This window comes from Microtus ochrogaster, unplaced genomic scaffold (assembly GCF_000317375.1).
Source record: "Microtus ochrogaster isolate Prairie Vole_2 unplaced genomic scaffold, MicOch1.0 UNK42, whole genome shotgun sequence".
NCBI lineage: Eukaryota > Metazoa > Chordata > Mammalia > Rodentia > Cricetidae > Microtus > Microtus ochrogaster.
The window spans coordinates 1158971-1181482 of record NW_004949140.1 but is presented as its reverse complement, the minus strand read 5'-3'; the positions used below and the strand labels follow the sequence as shown (position 1 = coordinate 1181482).

Here is a 22512-nt window from a genome sequence, read left to right as displayed (position 1 = left end):
AATAGAAAGAAACAAAAAAACAGGCTTCACTCCCTCCCCATCCAGAGTGGATGAGGTTCATAGATCAGCTCGGAGCTCCAGCCACCCCGGAGTCAAAGTGCAAAAGAGGTAGATAGTAGTCTCAGGCCCAAGTCACATGGGCTGGAAGGGTCAAAACGAAACTCGGTGTTGCCTCATCATGACTTGGATCGTTCAAAGCCAAACTGAGAGTTTCTTTTTAACTGCAGTTCCTGGAAAGCTTTCCATTTGTCCTTATTCTTCTTGCACACCAGAGGAGTGGTCTCATTGAATCTAATGTGTCCTTTGAAATAGAGCACGCAGAATCCAAAGAAGAGTTGGATTTTGAAGACGCAACATCCCTAGACCTTCTCTTACTCCACCCCTCAGATTAAAAAAAATGTTGATGGATGTTTAGAGTCAGAAAGAAAGGGAACTGGCTTCATAGATTCACTCAGCTGGGTGAGAGGAAAACGTTCCCTCCCCTCGCCTGTTCCACCCTTTGCCTTTTCTCTTGAGATCTTCAAACTCTCAAGGCCGTTTCTGGAAGTTAATGAAAATGACTGCTTTAACTTTTTAGAATCATTTTTTTTTGCCATTGCTGTGCAAGTTTTAAAGCACTCATTCAATCTAGGCTAGGCAGTGCCCACGATGGCACACAGCCAGTCCCCAGGGACTCTCTTTCCAACTGGAGACTCCTTAAAAGGCAGGTGGCATAATCATTTTGGAAATGCTATCATAAACTTATTGTATAATGTTTATAGAATATGTCAACAAGTGTGTATGTTTGAGGTGATGAGAAAAGGGGAGCCTTGGGCTAGAGAGTGCCAAACTACTTACAGAGGGATTTTAAAAGGGCAGAACCAGCTACCAGTTCCATGGGCTTTGATGGTACTGTTTTCAGAATCATTATTTTATTTGGTAATACATATATAGGTGTGGCTTTATACTGAACCTTAGACAGTAAGAATCAGTGTCTCCGGATTCACTGCAAGCAATCCCCACTCCTAGAAACCTTCCCTATCATAACATGTGTTCCTTTGCATCATCCCATAGTTCCACGTTCATGTTTCTGGTGACGACCTAACTGTTGGCAGCGCTTTGTTGACAAGTTCTACCTTTCCTGCTTTTTCAAAAAATGCCATTGGTTGGTGCTGAGGACAGAATTTAAGAGTGTTGTGCATGCTAAGCACAAATTGAAGCACAGAATCAGACACTTCCAGCCAAGGTCTGTCTTCAATGATTTTCTTCCACAGTTCTTGGACTTCACAAATATTTACTGAACTCAAGAGCTTTCGTTCCAGAGTGGAGCCTTTGTTTAGCTAGATCAAACATTCTGATGGCCTCTGGGTGAGGTCGAGACTAGATATAGTATAACTAGGTATAGGTTATTAATAACTGTTTATAGCTACTTTCAGGTATTGACTTAATCTAATGAAAATACATCTCAATGGGTCTCACCATCCACTCAGACATCTTTATCAGGAAAAGAGAGATTTTTTCCAGCCATGCTCTAATGCTTAATTAAGACTTATAAGTATATTGCCTTACACAGTAAAAATAATTTTGACTTTGCAGAAGTGATTAAAACAATAGATGTGTGTGTGTGTGTGTGTGTGTGTGTGTGTGTGTGTGTGTGTGTGTGTGTGTCAGAGATCAATTATCATTTGTTTTTCCTAATTGCTCCCCACCTTATTCTTTGAGACAGATTATCTCACTGGACCTGGAGCTCACCAATTTAGCTATACTGACAGATTAGCAAGTCCAAAAATCCAAAGAATATTCCTGTCTCTATTTCCCCAGGGCTGGGATTACAGGTTCACTCTTCTGTCCTTGGCTTCTGGGGATCTGAATTCAGGTTCTCACGCTTGTGTGACAAGCACTTTACCAACTGAGCCATTCTCCTAACCCCCAAATCAAGCCCTCTGAAATGTTTGGGTTATTATTGTGGCCTATTGCTCTATCACAAGGATCTTCGTAAGAAGAACGTGGAGATAGATTGGCCAGAGTAAGAGAAAGAGATCTATTTTGACCGCAGAAACAGAGGTTTGCGTGTTATAGCAACAAAGCAAGCAATGTCTTACGGCATTAAAGGTCAAGGAAACAGTTTGTGTCTACAATCTCCAAGAGGAAAGTGGCTCTGCCCCCACTTAGGTTTAGCTCAGTGCGACTTCTAATTTCCAGAAATGTACTAAAGCAAAACTTAAGCCACCAAATTTATGGTGACTCTCACAGCAGCACCACAAAACTTACAAAGCTTTTTTCTCTCCTTTCCCAGTCTCAGGAACCCTCATTAGCACCCAGCATTGTGACTCCCACGTGGAGCCTTTTGTCAACTCGAGATCTTCTCAATGCACATTATTTACATTTTCACCACATGCATTTGTGTGTGTGTGGACATGCCATGGTGCCCATATGGAGGTCAGAGGTCAACTCGCAGGAGTCAGTTTTCTTCTTCCTACATGTGAGTTTTGGGTATTGAACTCAGGTTGTCAGGCTTTGGAGCAATCATCCTGTTACTCACTGAGTTTTTCTCTCTCTCCCCCCTTTACTCCTCCTTCCTCTCTCTCCTGCTGTTTCATGTTAATTGTGTCCATCATTTGAGACATGGTCTTACACTGCCAGCAGGCCTGGTGTGCAATTGGTGACAGCACTTGTACTTCAGTCCTAGAATTGTTAATAACTTGTTCAGTCTAAGCCACCGTGAAAGATCATACCTATCTACAATACGGAACTTGAAAACGGAATCTATAGTAGTTTATTGTGTGTTTAAACAAATACGGGTACATAGGATAGTGGCACTGTCCATTGTTTGGGGACTGTCACTTTACAAATCCCATTCAATGTTATTACCAGCTTTCAAATATACCATCGTTGCCCTCTTGCACAAAACAGGTTGCCACTAAAGTCCTTTATTTGGACTACCAAGCCCTCCCAGAGAAATAAATAAGGCATTACTAATCTGGGGAGTCAGGGCTTAGGAAACAAGGGCTCAGAGACCTAAGGCTGGAAGCCAGGTTTCCAAGCTCCCAGGCCAAGGTTCTTTCCCTACATGACCCTGCCCTAGTGTCTAGCAGGGTGCAGTCTTTGGCACCTGGGACAACCAGGCATCCTCATAGAAGTGGGAGCAGGGAGAGGCAGTGACTGGAGCCTTGCCACAAAGCTTCAGAGGAAGTCGCCTTGGGTCCTAAACAGGACGTTTCTGTAGCTGTGACAGGTGGTGGCGCGGAGGGAGGCCAGGTGTCACTCGGTGGGAGCCAGGGAGCCGCGTGCCCCGCCCCGTCGGCTGCCCGCGCCCTGGCGCCCCCGCGCGCTCGGGTTACCTGCGGCCGTGGGCGGGGCGGCCCTTCCCGTCTACGCCTGCTCTGGCCTCCAGGGCGCCGCGGCCGGGAAGTGGGAGCGAGAAGCAAGGAGGCGGAGACTGCGGCGGCTCCAGCCCGGCCGCGCTCCGAGCCGAGGGGCTGCATGGCGCGGCCAGCGCGGCTGTGTGGGCTGTGGGCGCTGCTGTTGTGCGCCGCCGTGAGCCCAGGAGCCGCGGCCACAGGTGAGTGTGGCCCCGGGTTGGGGGACGTGGCGGGTAGGGACGTGGACCGGTGGGCAGGGAGCCTGGGGCGGAGGGGGGTTTGATCGTCGTGGCCTGGGTGCGCGCTGAAGTGGTTGTTGCTTGGACTCCCTGTACTGGCCGTCAGCCTTCTCCGCCAGTGTTGGGGCTCCCGGATCCTGCTGGATTTGGGGGGAACTCCGGTGCTGGGGATTTCCCAGGCGAGGTGGTGGGGAAGCTGGACTGACTGACCCTCTCACTTCCCTTGCGCTCTAGGGAAGAGCCAAGAAGGCTGGAGTTTGGAGGAAGGAGACTAAAGGGATTCTAATTTTTGCTGAAATGACCCCATACTAGTGGCTTTGCCTGTGAGGGATCCCGGGGTGGCGACCAAGTCCTGGTGAGCTGGGAACTTCCCAGGGCTCCTTGCCCGGAGCCTCTCAGATGCTTAGTTTGGAAGTGTGGATTTGGCGGTGGAAGTTAAAGGGAGCCTCTGAAAATAGATCTTAGACTTAGTAGTAAAAGGGCACAAGGGTCAAGACCTCCTCTAGCGTTAAGAAATCCATTGAGAAGGCCTGACCGGCATCCGATGCCTCCCATCTTTAACAAACCGTATATCATGGGGGAAAATCTCAAATTTATATAAAAAAAAGTTATACATTGCTTCTGAAGTCGCTCCATTGCCCTTGTGCTTGTGAGCAACTTTTAACTAATGAACTTGCAGAGTTGTCGTGAAAATCGAAGGTGAGTGATTTCCTCATGGACTGGTCCTGGCAAGCCTAGAGATCTGGGCCTTTTAGAATAGGTTTTATTTTCACACACACACACACACACACACACACACACGAAAACCAATTTGCTTAACGAATGTTTACTGAGTGTGTTGTGCTTTGAAACGAAAGCTGAAATGGTAATTAGGAAACAAATGCGCGATCTACACAATATATGTTGTATCTGTGAAGGGCGGTATTTCTAGGGGCTGAGGCTGTCACAGTGAGCAGAACGGATCAAGACCCTGAGCTCTGAAGCTAGTTACACCATTGGCAGAGACTGGGTGTTTCTGTGTATTCAGTAAAATATACCACTAATGTACTATGGAGACAAACAACAGGGCAGAGGGTTAGCGTTGTAAATGGCACACAGCAGAAAGACTTTCCTGAAAAAAATGGCATTTGAGTGAGACCTGAGGTACGCGTAAGTCTGTTGGACAGTAATTACCCTTTTTTCCTGGGTTCCTGGAGAGGGTACCTGAGGGCTTCATGCTGGCTCTGGGGCTGAGTCACACCTCCAGCCCTTGATAATCATTCGAATGTTGGCCTTGTTTGTTGTACGCTGAGCCAGGCTTTGGAAGGTTGACTTAGGATCTTAGAGTACACAGAATAATCTGTCTGAAACATCGCTACTTCGGTTGAGGACACCAAGTCTCTGTAGGTATATAGGAAAGCTGAAGACCACAGACTTACCTAAGGTCACCTATCTCTCGAGTGTCCTGGTTTTCACAGTGTCATTCCAACACAACTCCTCCAGGTTTCTTCCCCCACACACACACCTGAAACAACAGCTGGCTCTTGAGACAAGACTGTCAGCCCACAACTTCTGGGCTTGTTTTTTCACCGTCATTTGTTGGAACCTTAGACGACAGAAACTTCTCTCCCTTTTAGAAATGCCGAAAGAACTGCATTTGTGGCACGGCGTAAAAAGCGTTTGCTATCTCTAGTTACTCAGAGGTCGACGTTTCTATGACTCTGACATGAACTGGCCGTGAGATTCAGGGTTTGTCATTATCCCCTCTGTGGGTGATGGTTTTCTCGTGGGTGAAACGAACAGACTGAGCTGTGTGTGCTTTAAAGAACTGTTTTAATTGTAACGTCTGTGTTTGGGTGTTGAGACCTCCATTCATCTTAAGTGCTCCTTTCGTTTGGATCCTGCTGAATATTTAAAAAACGATTAGCTCACTAGTTGAGTTCAGTCTCTTTAGCACAGTAGCTAAGCTGTGGCATTGCTTAATAACAGCTAGCATTTCCCTGTCTACTGACTGCCCAGCAGTTTTCTAAGGGCTTTACTTCGTTTAGTTTAAAGTTGTATTTGACACGTCTCTGTCCCATGAAGCTAGTTTACATTATTGGCAGAAGCTGTGTGTTTCTTTGTGTTGAGGAAAATATAGTATGTCCAATACTTCTAAAGTACTATGGAGAGAAACAAGGCAGGGCAGGGGGTTACAAGTTTACTTACTAGTTTAGTTCAGTCTGTTTATCTTGATAGCCCACATTGTGGTATGGTGCAATAACAACTAGTCTTGAACTCCTGGCATGCAGAAGAGCTAAGTAGGTACCTTTCAGGGTACCAGTATAAGTCTAGTTGGGATCCATGAAAGTATATACAGACTAGTCAGTACAGTAAGAATAGTATATTGCCAGGTGGTGGTGGCACATGCCTTTAATCCCAGCACTCGGGAGGAGAGGCAGGTGGATCTCTGAGTTCGATGCCAGCCTAGTCTACAAGAGTGAGTTCCAGGACAGGCTCCAAAGTACAGAGAAACCCTGTCTTATAAAATAAAACAAAATAGTATATTGGAGACTGGCTTGTAGTTTGACACATAATTGGTGTTTTGCTCTGTAGCCCAGGCTACCCTTGAATGAACTCCCTGAAATCCTCCTGTTTCGGCCTCCTCCTTGCTCAGACTATAGATGTGTGGCACCTTCCCCAATTTTAAGTGTTTCACTTCTATATCATTTAACCTTTACAAGCAGACTAAACTTCAGGTGTTAATATTGGTTCCCTTTTGTATACAAGGAAGTCGAGGCACACTGAGGCTGAAATTCTTAACTAAATAAAGTCGAGGAGCTAGGCTTCCAACCCTAGCAACTTGATTCCAGAGGCTATGCCTTTAACCACTATTCCTGTATTCAGTACCTCTTTCAAAAGAAGTAAGAGGGAGTCCTTGGCATGCAGAAGAGCTAGTTAGCCACCTCCCAGGGTACCAGTATAGGCACTAGTTGGCATCCGTGAAAGGAGAGGCAGACTGATCGTATATTGGAGACTGGCTTTATAATGGTTAGACCATGTAGTCCAAACAATAGGTATTCAGAAGAGAGGAAACTGAAGGCTGGCAGTTTCACAGAATAGGAAAAAAAACTTGAGCTAGACCTCAGAAAAGGTGGGATTTGAATGGAGAAAGTGTGTAGTGGAAGCTGAACAGGAGCAGCAATGAGGAAGTGGCCGGTCAAGAGCCTTGTGTGGTCAGAAGAAAGAGTGGCAAAGTCAATCTGTGCAAAGAAGCTTGATTTGCTCGTAAGCATCCTGATCAGGGCACGGTCTGAAGAAAAGCAAGCAAGGAGACTCGTCTGGGTAGAGGGAGCCCTTGGCACCTGGAGCTCAGGAAACGGAAGGTGGCAGACACCAGTCTCTATTAGAAAGATGCACAGTGTGTATGCTCGTCCTAATGAAGATCATGGCTTAGTGGTGTCTTTCCTCCTTGTTGGGTTTAGGAGAGCTGGGGATGATTATGAAAGATGTAGCAAAAGGGGAGGCAGGAGTTGGTGACTGCATGTGAAGAAAAAAGACAGATGACTCACGTATGACTCTTACGATTTCCTTCACTTTTCCCGAAATCTGCATGCCTCTGCCAACTCCTGAGGTTGGAAAAGAGAAAGCAAAAGCAATCAGTCAAATGAAGCACCTTAGAGTAAAACGATTACTGGTCGTATTACCCACTAATTCACACAGAATGTGAGGATAAACAATAGGCAGACATACTTGGGGTTTAGCTAAAAAAGCTTCTTCTTAGGTCTTGGCCTGTTCTTTCCTCCTCATCTAAAGGCAGTGTTCATCTCCCAGCAATTGTTGGAAGTTGATGCTGAAGGAAAGCAGCAGAAGCCGGTGTTATGCCTCGGAGCCCATAGGTCCATTTTCACAGAAAACCAATGCAGCTGTCGATTTTCTTAGCAGGTCTAAATACTTGCTCTGTGCAGGAACTGGTGTAGCGCTTCACCTAGTTTTTTGCTTGTTTTTTTTTTTTTTTGAGACAAAGTCTTATTACATAGCCCCCATTGACCTGGTGTTTGTTACTTATTCCAGCTTGACTCCAAACTCTTGGCAGCCCTCCTCCCCGAGCGTCTTGAGTGCTGGGATTGCAGGTGTGAGACATTGTCTATCTTAACTTGTTTAATACTTACAGCCACACTTTGCGCTAGGTTATGATTCTCATCCTTAACGTTATGGATGAGCAAGCTAAGGAGGAACAGGGAGGTTAAGTAGTTTCAGCGCTAGGATTTGAGCTAGGGTCGGCAGCTGATGTTCTTAATCTCTCCACTGTGGTGAAACCAGTCACTCAGAGCCCCTAGAGACAGTTCAAGTATAGTAACCACTTATTTACGTATATGCCTTACAATGCGTACTACAAAATTCACATGTATTAATATGTGCTTACAATCTAGAGATTACATGTTATCATTTAAAAAGCATACGCACTCTGATATGTTTGGGGTTGAACCCAAGGCCTTGGGAACTGTAGGAATTCAGGAAACAAGCTGCGCATTAGATGTTGTGCTAAGGTGGAATCTCTGAACCTGCTTCAGCCTTGGCCTTCAACGTTAGGTTAGGAAATGCATTTTTCCCATTTATAAGAATCATGCTTTCTCGGCAATGTCTTCTTTCAAAACTAGGGATTGTACCCAGGTCCTCACAAATGTAAGACAAATTTTCTATGACCGTGTTTCCAACCTATTTAATTTTTTTTTAAATTTTGAGATAGCATTTTGCTAAGTAGCCCAGGCGAACCTGACATTTGCTCTGTAACCCAACCTGGCCCCTAACATCCACTCCTCGTGCGCCTGTCTCCTGAGTAGATAAGATTGTAGGCATGTGACACCATGCCCAAACTTGAATGTTTTTGTTATGAAAAGGCATTTATTTGGGTGGCAACGCCTGCAGAACATTGAACCCAGGGCCCTGTGCATGCTACGCGCCCTAGCTCCAGTTGCTGAGTTTTGTCAGGTGTTTTGTTCTGCATCAAGAGGGATAATGCCGTGTTTTTCCCCTTTCCTTGTGTTAATGTGATATATTATATGGATTAATTTTCGTATGTTGAGTCATCCTTCCAGGAATAAATCCCACTCGGTCATGGTGTGCAATCCTTTCGGCGTGTTACTGAAGGCCCCGTGTTGGCATTTTCTTGAGGATAACTTGTCTGTTAGGATTTAGGAACAGGTAGTACAGGGCTCATAGAAAAGAAATTAGGAAGCATTCTTACTATTTAAGGTCTTTGAAAATGTTTGGAAATGTATAGTATTGGCTTGTTAGACACTTGGTTCAATTTGCCCATAAAGCCATCAAGGTTGGATTTTTTTTTTTTTGGTCAGGAGATAAATTTGAATACTGATTTAATACACTTATTGATTACAGCTCTATTCAGATTATATATTTCTTTGTGATTTAGTTTCAGTAAGTTTTGTGTTTCCAGGAATCTGTGCATTTCATCTAAAGTATCAAATTTGTTAGTATTGAGTCGTTTATACTTCTTTCTATAAGAAATTCTTTTTGATGTCTTAGGATCAGTAGTAATATACCCATTTTCGTTTCTGATTTTAGTAAGTGCAGTCTTTACTGACAAAAGGATTTAGAAATGTTATTGCCCTTAACAAAGCCCTTTGTTTTATTAATACTACTTTACTCTTCTGCTTCTTATTTCATTTATCTCTATGCTAATCTTCTTCATGATTTCCTTGACGTTTCTAAATTTGGATCTGTCCTTTTCTTTTTATAAGTCCCGTAAATTGTTAGAATTTAGATTCTGTTTGGATGTTTGTAATCCTATCTTTCATAAGTTTGGGAAGCTTGCAGTTATTACTTCTTTGTTTGCCCGTATTTGATTTTCAGACAAGGTCTCGTGTAGCTCAGGCTGGTTTTGAATTTGTTATGTAACATAGCTGAGAAACTTGAACTGAGGAACATCACTGAGGAACCTTGAACTCCTGATCTAACTGCTTCTGCTTCTGGGAGGACAGGTGTGCACCAGGCCTTCCCTCCCCTTCCTTCTCTGTCCCTCCCGTTCCTCCTCCCTCTCCTTTACCCAGCCTTAGAGAGCTGGTCCTCAGGTACTGTCCATTTGTTTTTGTGGGTCTCTTACTTGCCTGTAGCTTGCCAAGTAGGCTAGGTTGGCTGGCCAGTGAGGCGCAGAGAGCCGCTTGTGTCCACTTCCTCGGTGCCAGGATTACAATCACGCTTGCTTTGCCATCTGAGCCATTTCCCCAGCTCCTCGTTATTTCTAAAATTTCTCTTTCTTCCTTTTTCTGTTCTCCTCTAGCCCCTTTCCCAATGCAGCCACTAGTCTAATGATGATATCCCACAGGTTCCTGAGGTTCTCTTGATTTTTTCTTTCGTCTTAAAAAAATGACCCACTAAGTCCTGTTAATGTTGTCTGCAGGAACATAAGCAAACTACCAATGGCCAGACCGCCAAAAAAATGGCTCTCTCTCCACTAGCAGCTATCAGTGGCCAAGGGGTGGAGCCCCACGAGCCCCTCCACCACCCATGTTGAAAATATTGATTGGCTTGACATTGTACAGGTCAATTCTTGTGTGCAGCCCCAGGGACAGACCTGACTGGGACTTTGAGGGAATGAAGAAAAGACAGACAGACACATGGACAGAAAGCTAGGAATCAGTGGTCTGGGCCCTCTAATGGAGAAGGCACAGTATCCTAGAAGCTGTTTATTATACAGAGTTGACTAGGAAGGTGGAGTTACTGCACACAGCTGAGGAAGGAGGCAGAGTTATTACATACAGTTTAAACAGGGAGGTGGAGTTATTATACAGAGATAAGCAAGGAGTCAGGGTTTATGGTATGCAGCTAGATCAAGGAGACAGGTTTAGCTGTCTCAGCAGGAGCAGTAAAGTACAGTATAGTACAGAAGAGCTCCAGAGGGGAGCAGGCTTCAGGCCATAAAGATCTGGCAGGAGAAAGCTATGGGAAACATTTTCTGTCCACATTATCAGCATCTACACATGAACCAAAAGGGACGGCTTTGCCGTTTCTCTCTGAGGCTTGGGTCCGTGGCATGGCTGTGCCCATGTCAACAACACACAGCCACTCAGAATGTCACATACTCAGGGCTTTCTCTGCTCCCTGCAGGTTACCATGGCTACAGTGAGCTCATGAGTTTAATGCCTGTACTACGTTTAGAAGAACTTCACAGCTTTTCTCCTCATCCTCCATCTTTGAAATTCTTTCCATCCCTTTGCCCTTATCCCCTGAGATTGAGAGCAGGACCTATTGATAGCTATAAACATAAGTATTTAGAAGGCCGTTCTACAATCTGTCTAGCAAAACAACAGGGGTACCTTATTCTGAAGGCATATGATTTCCTAGCTATGGGCTTTTGACTAGTTTTACAGCATTAGGTATGAATTCCCTCCTGTAAAACAGACCTCAAATCCCATCAGAGAAGAGTTGGTTACCCCCAAAATGGTCATGCTCTTTTTGCACAAGTGGGAACACCTTGCCTGAAAGGTTGGTACTATAGCATGCAGAGTCCAGTGCTGTGTAAGTTAGCTGATGAATTTTCTCCCCCGGCAGCCCACACAACACCTTTCATAACAGCTCTCTTTGAAAGGTGGCTATCATCCCCGAGGAAGTATCTCCATTACTCCCATCTCGATTTCTCTATGTGCTGTGATCAATATATGTTGTGTCTTACCATCTCTCTGGAGTGGGCAGTGAAAAGCAATGGTGGTAGTCTGTGTTAATGGGTGGTTGGTGGGCTCTGAAGCTTCCTTGACCAATAACTCAGAAAGGTGTCCCATAAATGGGACTGAAATTTAATTTAATAACCCTCATCTTCTGGGGAGGAGCATTGTGTGGAGTACCTCTGCTCAGACTCCTTTTAAAAATGTTATTTTTACATTTATTTATTGAACGGGGCAAGCAGCATGTGAGGGAGGTCAAAGGACAACTTGCAAGAATTAGTTCTCTCCATCCACCACGTGGAATCTGGGGCTTGAACTTAGGTTGTCAGACTTGACAACAAGTACCTTAACCTGCCGAGCCATCTTGCCAACCCTCCTCCTTTAAAAAAGTCATATAAAAACACACAGACACACACACACACATATATATATGTGTATAAAAAGATATATATAGGTATATAAAAAATATATATATCTTGCCTAAGAAACAGTGGGTTTCAGGAGTGTTTTTTCATACATCCCAAGTGTTTGTTAATTCTTCCCTCTTTGCTCCCGTCTCTAGTTAAACCTTCCACCCCCCAATATTCCCCTGCCCAACTTACTTTTATATTACATATGTTCTATAATCCGCTTTCACTTTCAGAATTCTTCCCCTCTTCTGTATCGTAGGTCCTTTCTGAAGTCCTGTTCTTTATAGACACTACAAGTCAAACCCACACAAGTGCTTAGCTAAGATCCATGTTTCTTTAGCCTGATCTTTCTGTCATTTAGACTCAGGAATTTCCATTGCATTATATTTGAGTTTGCCGATTATTTCATTTGCTTGATCCAATCTGTTTTGAAATACCTCATTTCAGCTGTTTACTTAGATTTTATTTATTTCTTTATTTATTTTTGGTTTTTGGATTCCTCACTCATGTAGCTCTGATGATGCCAGAACGCACTCAGTAACCCAGGCTACCTCAAATTCCTAGTCATTCTCCTGCCTCTGTCTTCTTAACACTGGGATTTCAGCTAAGAACCACCATGACTGGTTCCGTTATTTTATTGTACATCTCCCGAATTTGATTTTAGTTTCTTTTTAGGTTACTGCTGTTTTTGTTTTGTTTATCTCTCTTTGGTTCGTTCGGCATCTTTAAGAGATTTTGTTTTGTAGCCTTTGTCTGGCACGTTCACCCTTCTCAGGATCAGTTTATCCTGATGGTTTTTCCTTTGACCGGCTCGTACTTGCTGGGATATTGCTTAGTAATGAAGCACTTGCCTAGCATATACAAGGCTCTGGGTTCTGTCCTCAGCATCGCCATGTCAGAAAAAAAAAGAATACCCGTACTTTACTATTTATGAATTGTGATTGGCTTTTATCAAAAATAGAGTATTTGAATAAGTGATGTAGTAATTCCAGAAAGCAGATTATTTCCTGGCTCCGGGGTTTTTCTGTCCCCCACCTTTCTATTAGTTTCTTTGAGAGTTTTGTGCTATGAGTTTTGATTGTATTCACTTCTCCCCCTCAACTCCTTCAAGATCCATGCCCTTCCCTAACAGGCTTTGTGTCCTTTTTTTTTTTCACCCATCAAGTCCAATTGCTGCTGCCCATACATACGTGGATGTGCAGCCTTCCACTAAACTGTGATCAGCATACTAGGGCAACATTCTTAAAGACTTCTCTGTGCCAGAAACTAGCATCTGTCGCCAATAGTGCCCCAGCCAGGGATGGGAATCCACGGCCACCTGTACTCTCCGAATGCTTCGATTTGGGCTGGTTTGAGCTTGCATGGGGCTTGTGCACGTTGTCCCAACCACTGCAGCTTCGTATGTGCAGCTGCGGGCTTGTGTCCTGAGGACGCTATTTCCTTGTATTCGTCCAGGGATTTCTGTTTTGATCATCTGTGTCTGTTTATTTTTATTATTGAGACTGTCTCTCACTTGAGATTTTCTTAGGTCTTTTGGAAGCTTTCTCTTTAATCTTCCTCCCGTATGCAGTTATTTTTAAAAGTCTTGACTCTTTAATGTACAAAAAGAAAAAAATAAGGGAAGAAAATGAGGAAGAGAAGAAGGGTGCCAGTAATGTGAATTTCCTGAAAGCCACGTCTGCTAGAAGAGGAAGGACTTGCAGTGATAGAGTCAATGCAACAACTTGGTCCTGGCCTTTCTGTCTTTGCCTCTTTCATCGGAAGTAGCAGCCAGTGATCAGAATACATGTCTCAGATATTTGAAGGGCAGAGACCTCTTTGCCTACTCTGACAAGCTTTATGCCAACTATCCCTGGGACACAGTCATGTTTTCCTGCCCAGGGTCGACTTTCGCTAACCATTGTTGTGTGGACAGTTACCACTAAACTTGATTGTACTGATTGTAAGTCACTGCAGTTTTCCTGGTCAATTCCTTTATCTGGAAAGTGTGAAGCTTTCAGTTACCTCCAGGGTCTCTAAATAGTCACATCAAACAGATTCTTTTTTTCCTTTTCTTTAATTTTAGGGTCTTGATTTTATTACTAAGTTTAAATCAGTCATTAATAATAAAATCAGATGGTTTACCTGATTAGCCAGCATGAAGAGCAACTTTACCAGGAGATGTAATGGTTTGACCTAGATATTCTTTCCCTAGAAAAATAATATTGAACACTAAGCAATGGTCCTTCACATGGTAATTGAACTAAATTTCAGTTACCATGGGAAAAATGACAAAATTTGTTATATTTCTTAATTTTATAATTCAATTAGAAAATGCCGTAATTATGTTTGTCAATATTCTTTCTTATTAGCTCATGTTTTCCACTCCTTTTCACTTCTCTTTCTCCCTCCCTCTTTTCTTCCCTTCTGTCTTTCTGAGAAGGATTTATTCTGTAATCCAATCTGGCCTCGGATTTGTGAAAATTCCCATCCCTCAGCCCCTCAAGTGCTGAGGTGCTGTGCATGATCCTAGTTAGGCTGTGGCTTCGTATCCCTGGACTCTGCCATTCAGCATGCTGTCAACACGATGGTTTCTGGGGGGGGGCACATATGCTTTAGACATGATCTAGCTCTTAGCCCAGGCTTGCCTGGATTTCATAGCCCAGTGTGGTCTCAAAATCATGGCAGTTTCTTACCATAGCTTTCTGAGTGCTGGGATTACAGTTTATCAGATTGTATACTGTTTCTATCTAGGTAGGATGTTACCTATACTGCAACACCCCCCACCAGCAGCTACGTATAGTTTTTCAATTATAGGGAGTACAAAAATTTCAGCAGCTATGAAGCAGCCACCAGGGAAAAAACAAAAAAGAAAAGAAAAGGAAAGATGCCTGATAACCCCCAAGTAGCTTCTGTGCAAACCAGCTGCATCTGGCTAAATAGCATTTCCAAACAGATGGGAAAATTGAATCTTATTTGGGAAATTAGAACTAGGGAAGAGTTTTGATTGATTTTAAGTATAAATAAGAGGCCGAGGTAGAAGGATTGGTGTGAGTTTTAGGTCATCCTAGGCTGCAGAGTGAGTTCAAGGCGCCTGAACTGGAGTGAGACACTATCTCAAAAACAAATAGAAAAAACGGCAAAGGGGGGTGGGGTTTAAACATCTTAAATTACCTTAAATTTTAGAATCCAACAGAAGTAAAAATAAGTAATAGTTTTGTTGTTTTTATTATAAGGCTTAAATTTTTGGGGGTAGGTAACTGGGTAGCTAAAGTGTCAGGAACCTGCTAAGCCAGGGATCCACGATTTCTGCTAAACTTTGTTTCTGGAAACTGCAGAATGAGAGAGATAGTCCTGAAGTAGATTGCAGTCTCAAAAATCCTAATTGATGGAATTTAGCATGCAGCTCAGACTGACCTCAAACTCAAAAGTGATCCTTCTGCTCCAGTCTTCTGAGACCTGGAATTCTCTCTATGATTCACCACAGCCAGCTACTAGCTCAGTTTAATACATTGGGCCAGGAAGTCCCTGCTTCTAAAGGCCTTGGCATGCTCAGGGCTCCACTCTCCGCAGACTGGGCCAAGGGAAAAGCTTATCAGTCGTTGTCAGGAGGGAGGGAGTGTTAAAATTTAAGGGCTTTTGTAGACTGCTGCCCAATTAGTGGCTGCGCATGAAATTGACTCTTGGGAAAACCTCAACTACATAGTGTCCATGGGGTTGATGTTTGGGACTGATGGAGTTCTTTTTAATAGTCAGATAAAACACTCTAGGTTTCTTGAACTGTCATTTTAATAACATCAGTTATTATTATTTGCAGTGCTGGATTAGAACCTAGAGCTTGGCAAATTATAGGCAAATGCTCTACCACTGAGTGGTACCCTTAGCTCCTAGAGGACTATTTTTGCTTTAGTTTGTTATTTTTGTTGTTGTTGTTGGCCTTGGTCTTGTTTTTGACATGGAAGTCTCCATATGCAGTGCAGGCTAATATTAACTCATCACCCTTCTGCCTCTACTTCCCCACTGCTAGGATTGTAGGTAGGTCTACCATGTCTGGCTGGACTTTTAAAGTGGCTTTGGGAAACTTTGTTTTGCAATGTTTGCAGAAGTCTTGTAAAGAAGGGCAGGGAATTCCTCTCCATGCCCGCCCTGCTTCAGGTGTGGGGCTTTGATAATCCTAGCCTTAGAAGTTCTCAGGAAAGTTCAAGACACTTTTTGTTTCTCTACTTTTCCTTCCCTCTCCAGCTCCAGCTGCTTAGTGTCAGATCCCAGGGGGAATTGGGGTGCTAAATTTCTCTCAGCACTTCTTTGGAAAAGCTATAAAAACAAACAAACAAACTTCAAGGACTAGAACATGTTCCTGAGCTCAACTGAAGAGAGCACAATTGAAAAGGAGGTTTGCAAACTCAGAAAACAGCTGAGTAAACTGGCTGGACTGAGTGTGGGGATACTAGTATTTAAGAGTCCATAGTCCAGACATGGTGATGTCTGTTTTGGGGAGCAGAAGCAGGTAGATATTTGTGAGTTCGAGACCAGCCTGGTCCATGTAGCCATAGCAAGTTCCAGGCTAGCCAAGGGTACATAGTGAGATTCTGTCTCAACAAAAGGTCCATAGTTTCTCACTAATAGGCCCTGTGTTTGCTGGCAAGTTGCATGTAGATTAAAAAAAGAAGAAAAGAAAAACCTAAGAACATTACACCTGTGCTGAACATGTTATAGGTTTGTTTTTCTTGTCATTATTTTTCCAAACAATACAATACAATGTTGATCTATGTACCATTAGAGTATATGGAAGGATGTTGATGGACTATATGCAAATCCTGCAAGAAGCCTTTGCAAATTTTGTTATTCACACAGGCTTCTGAAATAGGCCTCCTGTGGATACTATGGAAGGAATATATTATATTTATATTAGCTATATTTAATTAAGTATATGGCTTTGGAATGTAGGTCAGCGACAGAGATACTTCCTATGCTCAAGGCCCTATTTTCTATCCCTAGAAAGAAAGAAAAGATACAGGCCATACTGCTGCGTTCCGATTTCTATACCGATTGAGAGTTGGAGGTAGATCAGCAGTGGGAGGCCAGCTATACTAGGACGTTTGGGGTCAGTCTGAGTGGAAACAATCTCAAAAATGAATGTGACTTTAAAGCCACATTATCAAGGTCACAATCCCAGCTATGTCACTGATCATGGAGTATGAGGTAAAGTGACTGGCTTCCTTGTGCCGCAGTCACTTTTGCTGTTACTAGTCTTTTGAATTTTAAAAATGTAGGTATATGTGTTTGCTTGCATATGCATGCCACTGCACGTTTGTGGAAGTCAGAAGGCATTTTCAAGGGTGTGTTCTCTCCTTCCATCATGTAGACCCTGGGGATTGAACCTGAGGTTACCAAGCTTGTGTGCAGGTGACTTTACCCACTGGGTTACCTTGACAGCCTGATTTCCTTTTTTCTTTCCCTTTCTCTCTCTCTTCCTTCCTTCCTTCCTTCCTTCCTTCCTTCCTTCCTTCCTTCCTTCCTTCCTTCCTCCCTCCCTCCCTCCCTCCCTCCCTTCCTTCCTTCCTTTCTTTTTTTTTCTTTTTTTGTTACAGTCTGAGTCTGTAGCTCATGTTTGCCTGGAACTTACTATGTAGCCCAGGCTGACCTTAACTCAGAGCAATCATCTTGCCTTGGGCTCCCAATTGCCGGGGTTGCACAGGTGAGCTACCATACCCAACTAGTCACTGCATCTTTCAAATGATGCCAACAGTTTCCCTGTTTCAAAACTGTCTGTGCACATTTTCATTAGTATGTGTAAAGTGTAACCTTGTTTGTCTCAGCAAATGTTAGATGTTGTTAATTCAGCTTGTTATTGGTCTTGGCCCTAGGGTGTGGGAGAATGGATTAAATGAGCCATTAAAATTGATCTGGCATTGATCTATGTCTTATGTTTGATTTGAACAGAAGTTCAGCCACCTGTGACGAATTTGAGTGTCTCTGTTGAAAACCTCTGCACAATAGTATGGACGTGGAGTCCTCCCGAGGGAGCCAACCCAAACTGTACTCTCAGGTACCTTAGTCATTTCGATGACAAACAGGATAAGGTAAGTGTTCTAGAGCCTGTGCCACTGCTGTGGCGCAGTGGGCAAACACTGTGATCAAAGCGAAGAATGAGTTAAATTCTCATCTCAAAGATGGCAATGTTACTTTACTTTGTTCCCAGATGTCCCCTGGGGAGACCTATAGAAACAACCATCAACAAAATCGAACATTTGAAAATATTTGCTAATTCTTGATGATTGAATATAATTGATTGTCCTGATAGAAAATACTGCATAGCTGTATGTATTTGGGACCCAATAAGTAATCAGTTCCATTACTGATGTTTGCTCTTATGTTCTTGTCTGTAGCTCTATCTTCTTGAATTTATTTATTTATTTATTTATTTCCTTACTTACTTGGTTTTTTTTTTTTTTGAGACAAGGTTTCTCAGTAACTGTGGAGCCAGTCCTGGAACTAGCTCTTGTAGACCAGGCTGGTCTCTAACTCACAGAGATCCGCCTGCCTCTGCCTTCCGAAGGCTGGGATTAAAGGTGTGTGCCACCACTGCCCGGCTCTTCTTGTATTGATATGAGCCTCCATGGCAGAGCATTTTCACATTAAGCATCTCCTCGTTCATGTCTACCAGTAGAGATGCATGAGCTTTGGGTCTAAAAGTCAATGCCACGGGGAATGGAAGGATGCGATGTTAGTGGTCAGTGGGTTTACATTTGCTGGTGCCTGAGGAAAATAACAGAGGAAAAATTACACCTTGCCTGTTAGAAGTAATCAGCTGAGGACTTAAATAAATTTTGGATGGCCTGGTGGGATGATTAGGTTCTTGGTGGCACATCTATTCAATAATCTTGCATTGTGTCTGGTGAGAGAGGTGTTCGGGCTCGACCTTGTCCAGAATTTTGAAGAGGCACTAGTGTCTAGACCTACTTGAGTTTGCCACTGGGAGGCTGCATATGAGTGGCAGGAGCAGTGCTTCTCTTCCTGTCCTTTGGGTGCAACCTCAGTACATCTATAGGGTTGTATGTAGCCACTCGACCTATTGAACAGCGGATACTGTACACAGAAGCCCAGTGTTTCCAAGTTGCTAAATGATATCAAGTCTGCAGGTTGCTTTTAGTCTTCTCAATAAGTCTTGCTTATTGAGACAATAGATATGCAGACAGCCAAAGATTGATATCACTAGTATCCCTCTACCATTGTTTTGTCCAGGTCCCTTAAGTCTCCAATCTGGCAAGTAGAAGGCAGCTCTGGCAATGCATTTTAGGTTATCTTTCATCACCGAGAGATAGGGAAGTCCCGCTGGAAGAATAAATCAAAGGCTCTTGGGTCCAGGCATGCAGAGAGGCCTAAGCTGGGCTGGCTCCCTTTCCTGCTGGGAAAGAACTCTTTAGCCGGCAAAGGTGTGACCGAGCCAAGAGGGTGTTCATTGTCAGGGAGATGGACAAATCCAGGACTGCAGCCTTGGGCTTGGATGCGGTTTACAAGAAGGCCGGATTCCCAGAGGGGTGGAGCATACTGTCATAGCAGCTACCAGAGAGCAGTAATTCTGCTGGGAAGAAGTGCGTTTCCTGTCTGATACAGGCAAGAATGTTTCACTTGGTGATCATTACTAATTAAGCCCCCTATTTTATTCATAGCAATTTAATATTACATAGCTTGGAATTGGAGCTTTTCTTTTTGAGGCAGGGTCTTCTGTATCTCAGGCTGGTTTCTGCCTCCTTATGTAGCTGAGGCTAGCCTTGAGCTCCCGATTCCTCAGCCTCTGTATCCAAAGTGCTGGATCCAGGCATGCACCACCATAGAAAGAGACTTCAAAACCATTACCTTTAAATATCTGTTTTATTATTCATATGCCTAGGAGATAAGATTCAAACCTTTGTTTGAGAGCATTTTTTTTTGATTTAAAAATGCGAGTATAATAAAACTCTTTTTTTTGTTTTTGTTTTTGGAGACAGGGTTTTGCTGTAGTTTTAGAGCCTGTCTTGGAACTACCTCTTGTAGACCAGGCTGGCCTCGAACTCACAGAGATCCGCCTGCCACTGCCTCCTGAGTGCTGGGATTAAAGGCGTGCGCTGATAAAACTCTTTAGCTCTCTAGCTGGAGCAGTATCTAAAGATAATGAGGTAACTGAGATCCCCCCACTCCCCCATGATCCTAATTTATAATTTCTAAGAAATTCTTTTTAAACTAGAAAAATTATTTTAAACAAAAAACATCGAAACTTGAGATACTGGGGATTGAACCCACTGTCCCACTTTTGAGATAAGTACTGTGCCCTCATTTATGATGTTTGCCCATCCATTGTCCCTTGGCGTCCTCAGAGAGTGACCGCATCTCCCAGGTGAAAATTAGGAAGAATCCTCGAGTCGGCCAGGCTCATTCAGCAGCTTGGCCTTAGTAAGGGAGTGAGGTTGGTGAGAGTTACATTGGAAGTCCTCCTGCCACCTTTATTGCACTTTTGAGGGCTGGGCTTGAGCTCCATGGGCGCGGTCAGAGACCTTGCTTCCTCAGGCTGCGTTCATTCCTAAGGGGACAATCATAACTGATGATGCATTCCAGGAAGACTTCTGTCAGCACTGTACTTTTCATCCCGGTAGGGACAGCTTATATGGGAAGCCAAATGATAAGTAGATTTCTTGGCAAGGAATCAAGAATTCCTTGTGAAAAAAATGTCCTTGGCTATGAATAGCCGGAAGCCCCGCTGAGGATAACCATAATTTTGCTGGATTCTCCATGTCCACACTATCAAGTCAACACCTCCTTTCTCTGAGCCTGGATTTTACTTGAAGAGATCTATTTTTTTTTCTGACCTACTGGCCCCACTTTTTCGGAGTCCTATCCTAATTTTGGTTAAGAACTATTCGGTGTCCATATACATCTTTCCTCTGGTATATTCATCACTGGTTTGTTGACGACTTCCTGAGAGCATCCTCATGTCCTTGTTTCACAGGTGACTGGAGTTTCCCTCAGGCCCAGCTGGCAGCAGGCATGCAAAATGTCACACTAGTTGCTTGAGGTGGTAGATTAAGCGACGTGACCATTTCCCCTCTTTTCATGGCTACCAGGAAATTATGAAAGGAAATACTATGGGAAACTTGAGTCAGGAACTATTGCAAAACAGGAAGTGCTCTTTGGAACTCTGATTAAAATCCGCTTCATTCTGAATTATTCCTCTCACGTCTGGAAATGTTAATTTCCTAGAGTCCTTTAATAACGTTGCTCTAAGTCATAATAAGCAGCTCTGTGATTTACTCTTAGATTTCTGCAGTGTCTGGGAATCTGTGGTTTCACAAAGCTTATTTATCCTTTTTTGTGTTCCAGATGAAGCGTGTAAGTGCATATAGCAAAACAGTCGAAACTTGCTCAGACACTACAGAAAGGTGTTTAATGAAAAGGGTCTCTTTGGCCCTCGATCCCTAGAGATCACCACAATGACTGGAGTTTTATGTGGCCATTTAAAGCCTGGTCTTGATGGAATTTTGTTAATTGCTTCCTGTCAGTTTGCTTGTAGAGAGTTGATGCTAGCTATCATGGTAGACGTCTAAGTAAATTTTACGATGGCTATACCCTTAAATGTGGGAATCTCTTTATCTATACTAGAGATTTTCAGTGGCAGGTGGTAGTACTAGTGCCTGATGCAGGCATATTATTTATTGTAGGAGAAAGGGGAAAATGTTCATTACAGGGTGTCAGGTATCATTCCTGGCCTCTGTCTGTTAAATGTCAGTAGTGTCTTGCTTCTCCGCTTTGAAGTTATGACAACCAAAACTAGGACTGAGACCTCATTGCAGAAGAGCAGAATAACCCTTTCAAAACCGCTCACCCACACTATCTAAGAATGTATTATTTTTCTTATACACTTGGGTCTGCTAAGACTTTGTGATTTAAGTGTCCTTTTTTGTTTGTTTGCTGTAGAAGTTACTTTTTTTTTTAACCTTCCTAATCTCAGATAATTGCTCCAGAAACTCGTCGTTTAAAGGAAGTACCCCTAAATGAAAAGATCTGTCTGCAAGTGGCCTCCCAATGTAGTACCAATGAAAGCGAGAAGCCTAGTGCGGTGAGGAGAAAGTGCATCTCGCCCCCTGAAGGTAACAGATCCAGATGTTCTCCCTTGCGAGTGAAGAGCATAGCCAGTTGCTTGGTGTGCTCAACATTCATGGTTGGTGGCTTCATTTCATTCTCAAAGTTTTGCTGAGTCAAATAAGGGTCAGGCCCTGTACCGGATGCTGATAAGTTTGAGGATGTTGCTGCTTCAAGTAGCTCAGACAGTTTGAATAATAGTAATGTTTACATAGTTAGAATGCTTTCTTCTTTAATTTGAAAAGTGAACACACACACATTGACACGCACTCCCTTCTCCCATCCCTCCCTCCCTAAAATGTGCTTTACACACTGAGCTGAAGTAAGTAAGGCATGCATTGTTCTCCAGATGGGCTGCACGATGGAGAAGAGGCTGGAGTGGGGTGCTCTAGGTCTCAGGCTCAGTACTTTAGGGAACCTATAGCACTGTTGTGGTTATGCCATATGGAAATGAGTCTGCTATGCAGAAGTATATCTGGGGGGGGGATGCCAAAGGAGAATAAGTATGCTGGCCTAGTTTCAGGACATGACTAGTCAAAGGAAAAGCTCTTGGGTGGTGAGGATCATTGTTCCCTACTTGCGCTTTACCCACAATCCTTCTGTGTCTTCTATTATGTCCAGGGAAGAGCTTACATTAATTACAAGAAATGCTCCCTGACACAACCCACCACCGTTTAAAAATCCCAGTTCTGCCAGTTACTGATTGTGTGACCTTGGTTAGATTACTGCCCCCACCTATTCTCCTCATCTATAAAATGGGAGCACCTACCTCCTACAATGATTGAGA

General features: G+C 43.5%; 1 protein-coding gene across 1 annotated transcript in view; it reads left to right on the top strand.

Annotated features, from left to right (window-relative positions):
- The first annotated feature begins 3274 nt into the window (after positions 1–3274).
- Il13ra1 (interleukin 13 receptor subunit alpha 1) overlaps positions 3275–22512 on the top strand; it is a 64238-nt gene continuing 45000 nt past the window's right edge. The window contains exons 1-3 of the mRNA XM_005368906.2: positions 3275–3541; positions 17553–17692; positions 21595–21733. Coding sequence (XP_005368963.1) covers positions 3463–3541; positions 17553–17692; positions 21595–21733 — 358 coding nt within the window. The 5' untranslated portion in view covers positions 3275–3462. The remainder of the gene's footprint in view (positions 3542–17552; positions 17693–21594; positions 21734–22512) is intronic.